We start from the raw sequence: 15,630 nt of genomic DNA, 5'->3' as shown, positions 1-15,630 counted from the left end.
AAGAAGATTAGCCTTGTATTTTGTGTTGAATATTATGGCTACTCCTTCTTTTCCTTGATTGTCATTGCCTCAATATAACATTTTGTATTTATTCCTCAGAAAGATCTCACCAGTTTTGGTCTTTTTTGTTTCAGTCACCCCTATTATGTCGATCTGGTACTTATCTAATTCCTCAGCCAGCTCCATTTCTTTGCCATTCAGTTTTCTTACGTTGATAGTACCGATCTTTAACTCTGGTGATGTTGAGTTTGGGTTTGTTTTCAGATTTGTTCCAGTAGCTGGCTTTTCGCTATTTGCCCTGGTTCCCTGGCGAAAACAACAGGGGCCTTGTTTAACCGGGCGACGCTCCAGCCGGCATGAAATTTTGTCATGTTGTACCATCATTTTTTTATTTTGGTTTAACCAATAAGAATACAATTTGGTCGGCTAAATCCCAAATTGCCAGCCCATCGTCGTTCGTTCAGTATCAAAGTAGATACCCAACAGGGTGCACCACGAGAAAGTGAGGATTGGACATTAGGTCAGAAGCCCTGGTCGGTTCTCTGCATTCCTTTAAAGGCTATGTGGAGGTCTCCTCTCAGTTATACAGCTTTGACCCTTAAGCACCCACTCGTTTCAATATATATTATCAAATTAAAGCTCCCGTAATGAATACCCTTTTCTTATTTTTCAGACTAGTTTGCCTGTCACTACCCTCCACATTATTAGGTCTATATTAATACCCAACTAAATATTTCATCCTGTCCACATCACACCATACTGCTTCAAAACCAATGCTGCTATTTACTCCTTAATTCCCCAACTCGAATGGGGATAACTCCTTTGCTACCATCAACAACTCTCCTCTTCTTTATCTCCCCTGTCTGTCTTCACGAAAAACATCATATCCCTCCATCTCTATTCCTGTTAGAATGTCATCCTCATTGAACCATGTTTCAGTTATCCCAACAATTTTTGGGTGAATGAACTCTATCAGTGCTACCATTTCATTCACCATATTTCAAATGCTAGCTGGTTCTGCAACAAGCCCCCACCACGCCCACTCCTCAGATATGATTTTTTCCATTCTCCATTCTCCCATGGCCATTCTTCTCTGTCATCACTGTTCTTGCATCTCTCCCCAGACCTAAATGCTTCACATCCCTCACCATCTCAATCCTTTTTTGTACACTCACACATCCATTCCTTTATCCATCATACACACTTCTAACACAATATCTCCCTGTTCACTTTGATCCCCCCCACACGTTTCCCAGTCTGTCTTGTGTTTCTTCTCTCTCATTTTCTTTGCTCATGCCACTCACCTCTCCATTCACAAGTTCTTCTATCTTACTTGCTGTTTCGTGTCCCCCTCTTGCTTCCTTCATACATCTGTAGGTTTCTTTGGAAGTTGCTTAAGGATTCAGATTAGTCATTTGCCCATCTTCTGACTAGAGGCCAAATAATTTGAAAATATGTTACTGTGAGGGTGCTTGGACCAGGTATTGTCGTGATGACTCTTTTCTGTCGTGTTCTAATTCACCATCTAGTTTCAGTTACTCTTATGAATAAAATAACTAATTACGAAGTGATCCCCGATCCAAAAGTAGGGAAATTTATATTTATACTGCACCACCCTATTCTTAGATTAGTCTATATAAATAGTAGGATCAGTTCTAAATTAAGTTAGCAGTCATCTCATTAGGCCGAATCATTTACTATCATTTTCATTTGGGGTTCCCGCTAGATTCGAATATTTATGAACGGTGCAATAAAAAGGAATTCAGGCAAACACAATATTTAGATCAACAAAATAAAACATTTAATATATGATATGGTTAACAAATACAAAAACTCTATTTTAAAATGGAACTATACAATTAACTTAATACAACTTCTTAGGTCACTCATGCTAAATCAATGTTCTAACTTCCATTTACAATTCACAATCTCAAAAACACAAATCTTCTTATCTCAAGTTAATATAACAACTTCACATTTAATCAGTCTTCACAAATCTATCAGCTCAATGTTTATATTCACAGCAGGCAATAAACTACGTAAGCAATATTCCAAGCAATTATATTCCGGACCTTGAGCATCGGAGATATATTACAGTTATGCTAAAATAGACAAACTTATACAACTACTCTTACCAGACAAATTCTTCAATACATCAAATTATTGAGAGAGCACTTTTGAATTAACTTAATTAACGTTAGCGGAACACACATAATAAAATTTCTCCACAGTTCAAACTGTATTACTGTAAGTCGCACTTCACTATTCCAAACAACAGTGATTAGGTACTAATATCTTTTCCTGTTCACTTTTCTCCAAGTAATCAATATATCCTTTTCCTAGGGCAACATAGAATTTAATCGTAATCCAGATTAACTGGAACTAATCAGAATTTTCGCATTGACTGTCCAGTTTCCTTTTTATCTGATTACGGCATCAACCTTTCTTCATAACAATAGCTGACTTCGCTTATAATATTAAACTTTATGATTCACTGCTTATTGGTTCACTTCCGAACACTATATTCATAAATTTCTGCCCTGAGGATTCTATAATCTTCTTTTACTTCTTTACTTGTATGCTGCCTTCCTTCTGGTTCCGCAAAACTCTCTCCTCACTCCCTTAATAATAATTCTTCTCTCCCTTCCCTGTCTTATCTCTGACCTCCTTCTCACCTTTTTGTTTTATCTAACTATGACCTTCACTCCCACCTTACGTTCGAACGCCACGCTCTACTCCACTCGTGGTTGTTTACGCGTGCGTCTCCATGACAACAGACTAAACGTAAACATTTCGCTAATGTAATGTATGCTCTATTACTGCTACATGAGTGATTACATAACATTAAATATTTTACAAATAAGAACAACAGAATATTTAAGCTACTTCTTCAACTTTTGATTACGTATACAGTTAAATATAAAATAACACTTTACGTTACATCATACATATTTGGTTATACAAAATTCTATAGATTTTATTATTTCATAAATTAATAGTAGGTCAGGTTTTGAATAAATATTTAATTAGTAATTCTCAATTAAGGAATAATAAACAATTTTATATAAGCCATGATTAATATTTAATAAGCAAATGTTAAATGTGAATGAAAAAAAATAAATTACATAACATAGCTTCATTCACAATTTAACAGTATCTCCCTGTTGACCTCCTACATGAGAGGCCAGCCTGAAATACATTGGGATGTCACTAGAGCCTAAAAGGACAAAATTTTAGGAGAAATTTGGAGAAATTGAGTATTAGAGAAATTCAGATTGAATTATAGCCACCTTATCAAAAGTAGTATCTGGTTTTTAAGAAGTTGAGTTACTTGGTACTTAGCCATGACAGGCCGTTGAGCCTAACATGAAAGTGAAGAATATCAAGGGAGAAATTAGTAACAACTTATTTAGAGCTTAGCTAATAGCAGATTTCAGATACTAACTGCAATAATAAAATCATGCTTGAAATTTAAGTGCTTTTCACTATGAAAAGATACTACTAAGATACCTTGTATTCCTTGGAAAATGTATGAGTGGGAGACTGTTCTAGAGAACAGCAGTGGAACAAATGAACAAAGAGAGGAGAAATTTGTTCTGTGGATTTGGAGTTGGACTGTGAGAGACTGTTGATTGGCTGCTGCACCAGCTTGGATGACTTTGACAGGGTTTGGGGGAATTATTGATGCCAATTCTGATAAAAAGTGCTCATAGAAGTATTATAGATGATCCTTTTCTTTAGTGTTACACAGTGATCAGCATTCATTTCAGTAAAATTATGGAGACTACAACCATGTTAGGAATAATTACTTTAATTTCCTGATGTTTCAACCTTCATATTAAGGTCATCATCTGGAGTACACACACATATATGTACAAAGACAAACTATATTACATTTTAAACAGTATTACAAAGTGACAATGGTTTTAATTTTTTACAGGGAATGCCAACATATACTAGAATATTAATTAAAAAAAACTTTAATCAATACCTTCTTATATTTTGGCAATATTACATTACCATCTTCAGGGATCACAAAACAATGAAATGTATACGCAGGAACTCTTGGCCTGTGGAATGGCTAACAGACTAAAACCTTTTAACTCTAGACCCCCCCCCCCCAAATATATGGACTACCAAAAATTCATAAGCAGAATGTACCATTGCATACCATTGTGGATGGTATTGATTCCCCCACATACAGATTAGCCAAAAATTTAGCCAAAGTCCTCACACAATATACTTGAAACACGCCTTCACACATAAAAAAACTCAGCCCACTTTAAAGCTAGTATTGAAGATCTCTCACTCCAACACACTGACATAATGGTCAGTTTTGATGTCTCCTCCTTATTCACCAGTGTCCCACTCAAAGATACCTTAGACCTCATCCAAGCCAAATTTCCTCCCGATATCCCAGTCCTATTTCAGTTCACTATGAACTCAGGCTATTTCATTTGGCAAGGAAAATTCTACAAACAGATAGAAGGTATGGCCATGGGTTCTCCACACTCTCTCTCCACCCCTAGCCAACTTCTTTATGGAGACCTTTGAAGAAAAAGCCTTAAACTCTGCCCCACATAAACCTGCTGTTTGGCTACACTACATGGATGATATGTTTGCTATCAAACATATCACTACATGGATGATATGTTTGGCCACATGGCCTGGATATGCTCCACAATTTCTTAACACACTTAAACAATCAACATCCTAGGATCCAGTTTACCTTGGAAAAGGAAAACAACAACAGTCTCCCTTTCCTAGACACTCTGATTACACTCCAGCCTGATGGATCCCTGGCTTTCTCTTACAGAAAACCTACACATACAGGTAGATACATTCAACAACAGTCACCCTCACCCTCTCCCAATAATATAGGATTATAAAAACCCTATATAAAAGAACAAAATTCATCAGTTCAGTTAACAATGACCTAACTACTGAACTTAACCATATCCTTAACACTTTCTTTGCCAATGGCCACAACCCCCAAAAAATATTAAAACCTAGCCACCCCCCCCCCCCTCCCCTTCATAACAGAGATTATTCTAAATCTATCACCATTCCTTATATCTGGGTACATCCAAAAAACTAACAAAAATCCTAAGAAAATATGATCTCACAACTAATTACAAACCACATAAGAAATTGGCATCTCTTATCTGCTCTACCAAAGACCATCCACTTCCCCTAGACCTACTTTGAGTATACCAGGTCCCTTGGTTGCATACTGTCCTACTACAGCCAAACAGGCAGGACAGCCAATTACCAGGATATCTGAACACAAAGACTACATCTGGTTTCACTAATACAACTACTCAGGACTTGCTGAGCATACATTGGACATCCACCACAGAATACGCTGGAAGAAGGCCACTTTATTATACCCACAGCAAGTACAAATATGAAAGATTATTCTTTGAATCAACCTCAGCTCTGAAAAACTTCCCAAACCTCAAGAAATTTGAATGCATGAGTCTGTCCGAAATTTGGGAAGCTTACATTCTAAGCTTGTCAGCCCAATGACCAAGACAACCCAATTTAGCCCACTAGGGGACACTTTTTAGGATTTTAGGACTGACTTCAGTAGCTTTTCTTCAGCCTCATTTGTTTGGTGTTAGTACCTGTGTGCACATATCATTGTTCTGTGATCCATGAAGATGGATCACAGCACAATATTATTCCTATATTTCGGCAATGTAACATTGCCGAAATTTAGGAAGGTATTGATTAAAGTTCTTAATTAATATTCTAGTATACATTGTCATTTCATGAAAAAATTAAAAGGTATGTATATAACCAGTATATAAATTTATCTACAAGAAAAGTGACAATGATTTAGTCAACCGTTATTCTACTGGCCTGACCTCTAATGAAAAAAAAAATACTACATCAAAGCTATATTCTATTTATAACATCATTAGAGAACAAATTCATATTGATAGTTTTAACACATGTTGTACCATCATTTTCTATATTGGTTTAAGCCAATAAGAATACAATTTGGTCGGCTAAATCCCAAATTGCCAGCCCATCCTCTTTCGTTCAGTATCCAGGTAGATACCCAACAGGGTGCACCACGAGAAGGTGAGGATTGGACATTAGGTCAGAAGCCCTGATCGGTTCTCTGCATTCCTTTAAAGGCTATGTGGAGGTCTCCTCTCAGTTATACTGCTTTGACCCTTAAGCACCCCAGGATTTGAGGTTAGAGTCATTAATGTATTAGTGTAAAGAGGCAGGCAAAAGCATATGAATCCTGAGGTTCTCCAGAATTGATAAAGAAATGATGAAGCCATACACCCATGACATGCAGTGAATATTATTATTATTATTATATGTCACCTCCAAAGACTCATCGAGGGAGGGCACCTACTCTACAATTTACCATCACTTAATCCACCATCTACAGCGAACTGCACCATCTACTGCCTACCACCACTATTAGTATTTTCACAGACGATCACAAACATCCATGCCCACGGCAGGATTCAAATCTGCAGCCTTTTGGCTGAGAGCTGATATGCTAACTACTCAGCCAGGCTGGCCTAAAAATGCATTAAGGTCCGAACAGGGACTTGATGTGAGGAACTCAAAGGTTATTCACGTCATGGATGGGAATTGAACCCAGGTCTTTCTAACCAAAGGGCTTTGTTATACTGACTAAGCTATGGAGTCTCTAAGTGCTTATCAAAAGCCTTTTCATCATGTAAAATGTCCAAGCATATAACTACACTTAACTTATTATGTTGTGAAAATAAGCTTATGACAATACCATATTGCAATTGCATACCTACTTAAAGGTTAAAGAGGTTGTTGGGCAAATAAGAATATTATAATACAATTGGCAGTGAAACATACGAAAATCTGTTATTAAATAAATTTTTATTAATAGTATTTTTGATTTTTTATATGAATGATGTGATGACTTTCAAGTTATGCAAAATAAAATGTTTTTTGATAATGCTTTACTATTTATTTTGAAATTAATCTGCAGATGCAGAGCAGGCTTAAGTTTATAACAGAAAAAAGAAACAAGAGAAACAGTGCCACCTGTTGTCTTAGATTGGAATTACTTCATATTTTGGAAACAGCAACAAGGCATATCTTTGAGAATATCTTCAAGCAAACTAACTTTTGGCAGGGACAAACAGTCTGAGAAGGAATTAAGTCTAATTAATTACATAAAATACTTTTGTATTCAGTTCACTATGAGTGGATTTGCTTGAATAATAGATAACCAGATTTTATCGTTATTATTATTCAGGCCTCCATGGAATCAAAATACTCATCACCAGAGGTCCATCCTAGGAAACACAAAGAGGCTAATCTTCTTGAATGGCAGGCAGTCTCAAGTAGAGTGATGTGGGCAAATTTCAGAATGGGGAATTAAACAATGAGACTTATTTGTGCCTATGGTCCCACAGAAGGTTCTACTAAGGTAGAATTTTTTGATGCTTTAGAAAAAGCAACTGATACAATGAAAAAAGAAAAGTTGGTCCCTGTTGGGGATCTAAATAGCAGAGTAGGAAATGATTGTCAGACATACAAAAATGTTTTGGGAAAATTTGGAGAAAAGAGCAAAGCCAATAATAATGGCAAATACCTGTTGGATTTCTGCTCAGGACATGGACTGGTTATTACTAACACCATGTTCCAACATAAAAATGTGTACAAATTCACATGGAGAGAAGAGGCAAGGAATAAAAAAAAGTCTTGATGACTATGTTGTTGTTGATAGTGATGTTTTCTCCATGGTGCAGGACACCAGAGTGTACAGAGGATTTGAAATTGGAAGCGATCACTATTTAGTCTTGAACAGGATAAAATTGAATTTTGTATTGAAAAGAATAACATGTAAGAAAGTTTTAAAGCGAATAAAAGTTGAGCAGCTCTCAGATGTGAACTGTAGACTAAAATACACAAAAATTATTGAAGAAAAAATGAAACAGTTTGAGAACAGAAACCAAACCTTGGAGATTCAGTGACAAGGCCTTGAAGAAAACCCTGATTGATTCAGCTAGAGAGGCATGTGGTGAGGTTGTCTGCAAGGATAGAAAAATCACAACTCCATGGTGGACACAGGAAGTTAAAGAGGCAGTGAAGGAAAAGAAGATAGCATATCAAAAGTTCCTGGCAAATAAGTCAGCTTAGAAAATACAGAGACAAATGTAAGAAAGCTAAACACTGTGTAAAACTAGCTAAACAAAAGTCATGGGAGGACCTTGGCAAGAACACAGGAAATAAATATCAAGAAAGTAGTAAGATATTCTGGAGGTTGTTGAAGAAGCTTAGAAATGGAGGAAAGAGTGCTGTAAAAGTTGTTAGAGATGATAAAGGTTACATGAAAACAGGAGAAAAAGATATCCTTGAAGTATGGAGTGATTACTTCGAAAAATTGCTAAATGAAACAAGCAGTGATAGCACAGTGGTAAAAAAACACACAACAGGCATACAGTCAGGAATACATATCCATCGAAGTAAAAAAAGCCATCAAAGGCTTGAAATGTGGAAGGCAGCAGGAGTAGATGATATTCAACCAGAAATGCTGAAATATGGTGGTATAAAAGTCTTACAGTGGCTGCACTGCATAGTTCAGAAAGCCTGGACAGAGGGACGAATTCCCGATGATTGGAGTAGAGCTCTAATAGGACCCATATATAAAAAGGGAAATAAAACTGAATGTGAGAATTACAAAGGTATTTCCCTACTGAGTGTTCCTGGCAAGATCTTTGCAAGCATACTTGAGAAACGATTGAAAAGAATTGTGGAAGAAAAGCTTGGTGAAGAACAAGCTGGATTCTGGCCAAATAGAGGCTGTCAGGATCAGATCTTCACTTTACGACAAATAGTCGAGAAAGCATGGGAATATAACAAAGATCTGTATTTAAGTTTTGTCGATCTGGAAAATGCCAAGAGATAAGCTATTCAATATGCTACAGTTATATGGTGTCAATGGGGCATTATATCAAGCAATACTTAATCTGTATTTGAGTTGTAAGTTTGTAAGTTGTAAGTCGGCAGTTAGAATTGAAGGAAGTACAGGAAGATGGTTTAATGTTAAATCTGGTGTGAGACAAGGATGTACATTATCCCCTCTGTTATTCATTATCTATATGGATCACATTATGAAGGAATGTGGTATTAAACCTGATATCAAAATTGGAGATGTTAATGTCAGCTCTTTGCTTTATGCGGATGATGTTATATTTCTAAATAAATCCGCTACAAGTTTGCAAAAGTCCCTGACTAAATTGAATAACTGTTGTAATAGATATGGTATGAAGGTCAGCAATAAAAAGACAAAGACAATGAAAATAGGCAGAATCATTGAAAATGTCAACTGTGTTGTGAATGGAGAACCTGTGGAACAAGTAAAACATTTCAGCTACTTAGGCACGATTTTTAGTGAAGATGGTAAATTAAATATAGAAATAGACAACAGAATCAGCAAAGCTGGTATGGTGGGAAGTCAATTGAATAAATTCATATGGAATAAGAGAGAAATTAGTCGCAACACTAAATTAGCTGTATACAAGACTGTGTTCAAACCAGTTTTAACTTATGGATCTGAGAGTTGGGTAAGAAGTAAGATACTTGACCAAAGACTAGAGACCGCAGATATGAGAGTCCTGAGAAAGATTAGAGGTGTGAACAGATGGCATAAATGGCAATATCATATTAAAAACGAGGATATTAGGAAAGACTTAACATTGTCGGCATCCAGGAATGCATTAGCCGAGCTAATCTCGGGTGGTATGGTCACTTAAACAGAATGGGCGAGGAAAGATTAGCAAAACAGGTGTTCTCTGCCAGGTTGGCAGGAAAACGACCCAAAGGAAGACCAAGATATAGGTTGATTGATACAGTACAGTGTGCCTTAGATGATAGAAATATAAGATCTGATAATGATAATATTGGAGTCTTGACAAGTGACAGACTGATTTGGAGGAAAATTGTAGATAGGAAGTTAGTAATGATGTAAATTGTTCATGTAGTTCATGTAGTCATGTTGATGATGATGATGAGTTTTAACACAGCAAAAGTGGTGGTCTAATCCATAATTTAAAAAGAATATTCTTATATTAGAGTTAAGATTCTAGGTTAGTTTCAGGCCTAGACCAAATTTAAATCTTAGACCAAAAGGTTAAGTGGATAGAATATGCCATCCATATTCTAGGGATTTTTAGACTACCATTATTGTTATGATTAGAGTGGTTGATAAGAGTTTCTCAGGCTTCCTTAAATTTACATACCTCATACCATATTTTGGTGTGATGTAAACAACAGGTGCCTTTCCAGTCATTTCTATGTAAAGTATATAGGGCATGATCAGAATGGCCAGATTTACTATAGTTATTCAAGTATTGTGCCATTTATGTTCCTTTTTTCAGATAGGAATTGTGCATCCTGTTCCACCAAGAGGGCAAATCACAGATGCAGTGAATACAATCTTGTGTATTCACTGCATCTGTGATTTTATATATATATATAAAATATATGTGTGTGCATGTGTATATTCCAGATGATGACCTTAATATGAAGGTCAAAATGATGTTGGGAAATTCAAGTAATTTTTCCTAACATGGTTGTAGTCTCCATAATTTTACTAAAATTAATTTATAGATAATGCAAGCAGTGAAAACTAAGTACCTGTGTGATAGTCAATGGTGTATTATTATTATTATGTGACACCTCCAGAGAGTCCAAAGACCCATCGAGGGGGAGTGTGCCAACAGCATCGAACGATTGAATCCCTTCCAACTATTTAACTGCGCTCAAACTCGCTTAACTTTTTTTTGTGCGCCATTAGTAGAAGAGTCTTTACCAATCGACCAACCTTCGCTGGCTCAATAAGTAATCAGTCTAACTGCTTATTTCTGTATAGAATCCAGCAGGGCTTTTTTTCAGCCAGAACGGTCTGGAAAAGTTTACCGGAACATGTTCCGGCTGAAAAAAAGCACTATATATATATATACACACACAGGGCTTTTTTTAGCCAGAACAGTCTGGAAAAGTTTACCAGAACGTGTTCTGGACCATTCTGGCCGAAAAAAAAAAGTCCTGGAATCCAGTATTTTTAGAGATTTCTTAGATGTTTTATCCCAGATGGGAAAGTAGTATTGAGTGGTTGTATGGATCTGTGATTTGTATAGAGTTATGAGCTGTCTGGATTTAAAGTAATGCCTCAAGCGAAAGAGAGAACCAAATTTCTTAGATGTGGAGAATTCATTATTTGTAATATATTTGTGCCGAGAGAGAGAGAGAGAGAGAGAGAGAATTGAGGTTAGTTACCCCAAAGAGGTAGATCTTGTTTTGAATAGAGATTTGGGTGTTGTCAAAAGTAAGACTGGAAGAAAAGGGGTCCTTATTATGGGAAATACAGCAGAGCTGTGTTTTGCTAGTATTAAAGTTGACTAGGTTATCCAAACTCCATTATCTATGACAGGCCATTGAGCCTAACATGAAAGAGAAGTTGTCAAGTGAGAAATTAGTAACAACTCATTTAGAGCTTATCTCTAGAATGATTTTGAAGATCAGAATTTAAGGTAGTAGAGGTTAAGTTCTACGAGTTGTGATATTTGTTCATTGCATGGTTTATCAGATGAAAAGGAGGAGCGCAATTTGCTATCATCAGCAAAACTGTGTACTGAATTGGCAGTTAGCTGGTGTAGATCATATATACATATATATCACACATATATACACATATATATATTATATATACATATATATCACACACGTGATATATATGTATATATAAATGTGTGTGTACATGTAGAATGAAGAGGATAGGTTGAAGAAGAGCCTTGTGGAGCCTAGCATTAGTTGTATAGTTAGAAGATAAGGAGTTATCTACCTTCACTTGAAGTGAATGTCCATTCAGAAAACTGACTACTCAATTGCAAAAGTTAGGGTGTAGACCAAATGATGGGATGAAAAGCTTTGGAGATATCAAGGGATATTATTAGCTGAGAGTCTTCAAGGTAATGCAGGAATTGGATGTTGATTGTTCTTTTCATTGCTTTAGATAGAATTGAGGTGAGCAAATTGGATGGTAGTTTGAAGGTAAAGAATCTCACCCCAAAACATTTCAAATCTGTAATACATTATTGCCTTGAGTTGGTCTGTGATTAGATAATCTGGAAACTATAGACTATGTATAGATAGCAGCTCTTCTAAAGAAGCGCTTCTTCCTCATAGCTAACCAGACTTATTTACATGCAATTTACATGGCTATAGATTTTGTTATAAATATCAACGAGGAAGTCAGAATTACTTAATTCATATCCCCTCCAGGAATTCTTCCTTAAATTAACATTGGCAGAATTCAGGATGTTGTGTACATGGAAACATTATGAAAGGGTACCAGCTTATTTAATAATAATACATATAATGTGATTTAGTAATTTAGTAGAAGGTTGACAGCTGTCATATTTTATTGTATTTAATTTTATGTAATTTATTTTTGAGAGTTTATAATTCAAACAGTAGACATTAAAATACAATAAAAAATGCAAGCTGCAGAGACAGATTTGATTACATTCTGACAGATTCTGTATTTATAAAACTCCATATTTCTATGTGGGACTGGTCTTGCGATAAGAGGAGAGGGGAAGAATATTACTAACTAAGCAGAAGTACAAAATTTTTTTTTTTAATTTACATATTAATGTTGCTTTTATTTATTCATTGCTCTTACCTGTTTTATGCCTCCAATCAGAGTAAACAACTATTTCTTCCACTATTAAACATCTTGTATTTTATTTTATTTTCATAGGTCAAAACAGTATCGTGAATGTTTTGGGAGCTGCTGATCTTCTTACTCCATTTGATATTGATACAGCTGAAGGTCTCATTAAGAAAGCAAAACTACTCTTATGCACATATGAATGTCCAAGAGAAACGCTCTTAAAAGCTGTACAGACTGCTAGGAGATATGGAGGTAGTAGTAATTCTTAGTTTCAGTTGTTTATGAAGTTGGTATAATTAGGTACAGATAATGATGAGTACAAGCAAAAGTTAAATTGAAAGATGTGGAAAGCAAGCATGAAATGTTTTTTTTTTTTTGTTTTTCTCAAGTCACTAAATTTAGTTTGTGTTTTGAGAAAAATAAGCTTTGCTGCTATTTTAAAATTCAGGATTTAAAGAAGATTCACTGCTTAAGAGAACAGACAGATTTGACTAAATTATATATTAATATTTTGACCATTATATCATTATCATCCTCAGGATAAAACACCAATGAACACAGTACTTAACACAATAAAAATTATTATTATTATTTAAAAAATATATCTAATATAATTACACTATAACAAAAAGCATTTTTTGTACTATATGCTCTGTGGCATACTTCATCGGGAATACAGTCATTTCTCAGTTTAAGAGTAGAATGTGATTCAAACAGTTGAGAAAACACATCTCTGGAGATAATAACTAACTAAATTTATTTATTATTAAATTATTATGCTAGTATTTTGTCTTGATCACCAAGGCATCTTCATGGGTGCAAAGAAATATACCAAGCACTGCACACAGACACACCAATAGGAAGGGAACACAGACTAATCGTAAAAGGTGGGCTCCTACAGTCCCAACCTGATGCCCTCTATGGATACAGTGATGGAATCTTGTTGAAGGTCTCAAGATAATGGTCTCTCAGATTTTTGGTAATGTGATACAGCCACATTTGTTTAGATTCGAAGAAAGATGAAGTGCCCTGGCAGATTACAGCAATAGTCGCTTAGATTTATATCTGCTGCTCTACAAGAGAGTGATTTCTATCCACTTTATCCAGTGATGTGTATCCACCTTGGATATTCTGCTACTCTGGAACAGCTGTAGTGTAGATGCCAGACATAGTTTCTGTGTTCTTCAAGACCAAATTACCAGTTCTTCCATTTTGTCTGATGTAAGTTTTCAGGAGCAAGGAATACTATTATATAGATATATAGAATAAGGATTATATAGATGGAGAGATCTTTTTGGTATGCAGATAAGGGTAGTTAATTTTTTTAAATGAGTATATTTAAAGTGTTTTTAATTACTCTATAGTTTGGATTTTTAATGCAAATTGTGTTGCATTTTTTCAGTTTGGATACAAGTGTCCTTCAGTAGTGTTGTTGTTGGGATTTTTTGCTGTTTGTACTATGTTTTGTTACTTGTTTGTTTGTTCTGCTTCCGCATTTGAAAATGGCATCCATAAAGAAACACATGTCAGCAGCAACATAAGGCTTCGATATGAAGATCTAGCTCTTCCTTGGATTTTTTTGCAGTGGATGCATTGTGAAAATTGCTATTGTATACACTGAAAAATGTGAAAAATTTGTGGACTGTTTGGGGTAAATAAGAAGAAGGAAAGCATGAATGTATGTGAAAAGTGTCTTGATAGACTAGAGTGATCAGTAATAGGAGCAAGTGTCAGGACTGTTGTAGAAGAGCTTAGGCAAGAGTTAATGAAAATGAAAAGCAAAATGAAACACCTGGAAGAGGATATTAAACATCTAAAGAAGAGATTGGCTGATGAGAAAGAGGAAGTTAGTATTACAAAGAAAGAATCAAAAGATACTCATGTATCATTGTATGGGGACTTGATCATTAGAGGTGTGATGATTAATAAAATGTACAAAACATGCTTTCCTGGTGAAACAATGAAGCAAATAACTGATGCGTTGCAGAAAAGGAAAGACCGGGTGTCAAAATTAGTGGTAGTCATGGGCACAGATGACTTAGTTGGGGGAAAAAAGAATGTTGATAGAGACTTAAGGAAGTTGTTGCAGCAGGTAAAGAAGAATAGTGTTGGAAAAGTTGTCGGTGTGGCCCAGATATGACAGCAGTGAACTGAGAAGGAGAGAAGAGATAATGAATAGTAAGATGGCTGAGTTGTGTGAGACAAAGGCGTTTCAATTTGTAAATCTGTGGAGTGAATTTGAAGGAAAGTTGGAATGGTTTAAAGTTGATGGATTGCATTTGAATAGGTTTGGTGATGGGCATTTAGAAAGGCTGTTGTTTTCTGAGAAGGCAGAGTCAAGAAGTTAATGTAGTAAAGGATCAGAGTGTACTTGTGAAGCAGGATAGCAAAACTAAACAGATTGTACGACAAGAGGAAGATGGATATGAGGTAAAAGATGTGGTTGCAGCACAGAAGGTGATGGAATGCATAAAAGTGAGGATGAAACAGGTAGGAATGGAAATTGGAGTCAGGATCAGGGAGTGGTCAGACCAAAGAGAGAGGTGTGGGATAGTAGCTAGAATAGAGAATGTTGTTGCTGGTAAAATGGCCTCAAGGAGACAGGGATGATTATGTTTGTACACAAATGTAAGGAGTATTCAAAACAAGAGAGCTGAGTTTGTTGCATTGATTGAGTCAGTATACCCAAAGATAATTGGAATAAGTGAAACTTGGTTGTGTGAGGAGGATGTGATGTCAGGAATAGAAATATAATATCAGGAATAGAAGGATATATAATTTTCTGCAAGGATAGAAATGTGAAAAGAGGGGGAATGCTGTTAATGATTGCAAAGGAATTGTGTCCATAAAATGTGGAAGTTCATAGTGCATGCACAGATTTTGAATCTGTGTTGTGTGAAGTTGAAATAAACAGGTTAGTATATCTGATAGCATGC

General features: G+C 35.8%; 1 protein-coding gene across 2 annotated transcripts in view; it reads left to right on the top strand.

The window, feature by feature from the left end:
• Window positions 1-15,630, top strand: part of LOC150102589 (ribokinase-like) — a 147,799-nt gene that overhangs the window by 50,453 nt on the left and 81,716 nt on the right. For both annotated transcript variants that reach the window (XM_090398832.1, XM_090398831.1), the window contains exon 5: window positions 12,782-12,946. In XM_090398832.1, the coding sequence (XP_090254958.1) occupies window positions 12,782-12,946 (165 nt within the window). The remainder of the gene's footprint in view (window positions 1-12,781; window positions 12,947-15,630) is intronic.

Source organism: Typopeltis vanoorti, chromosome 10 (assembly GCF_054136105.1).
Source record: "Typopeltis vanoorti isolate ZY-2024b chromosome 10, IOZ_Tvanoo_1.0, whole genome shotgun sequence".
In the NCBI taxonomy this organism is placed as follows: Eukaryota; Metazoa; Arthropoda; class Arachnida; order Uropygi; family Thelyphonidae; genus Typopeltis; species Typopeltis vanoorti.
Note: the sequence above shows the minus strand (reverse complement) of the source record. Positions and strands in the feature narration are given on the sequence as shown.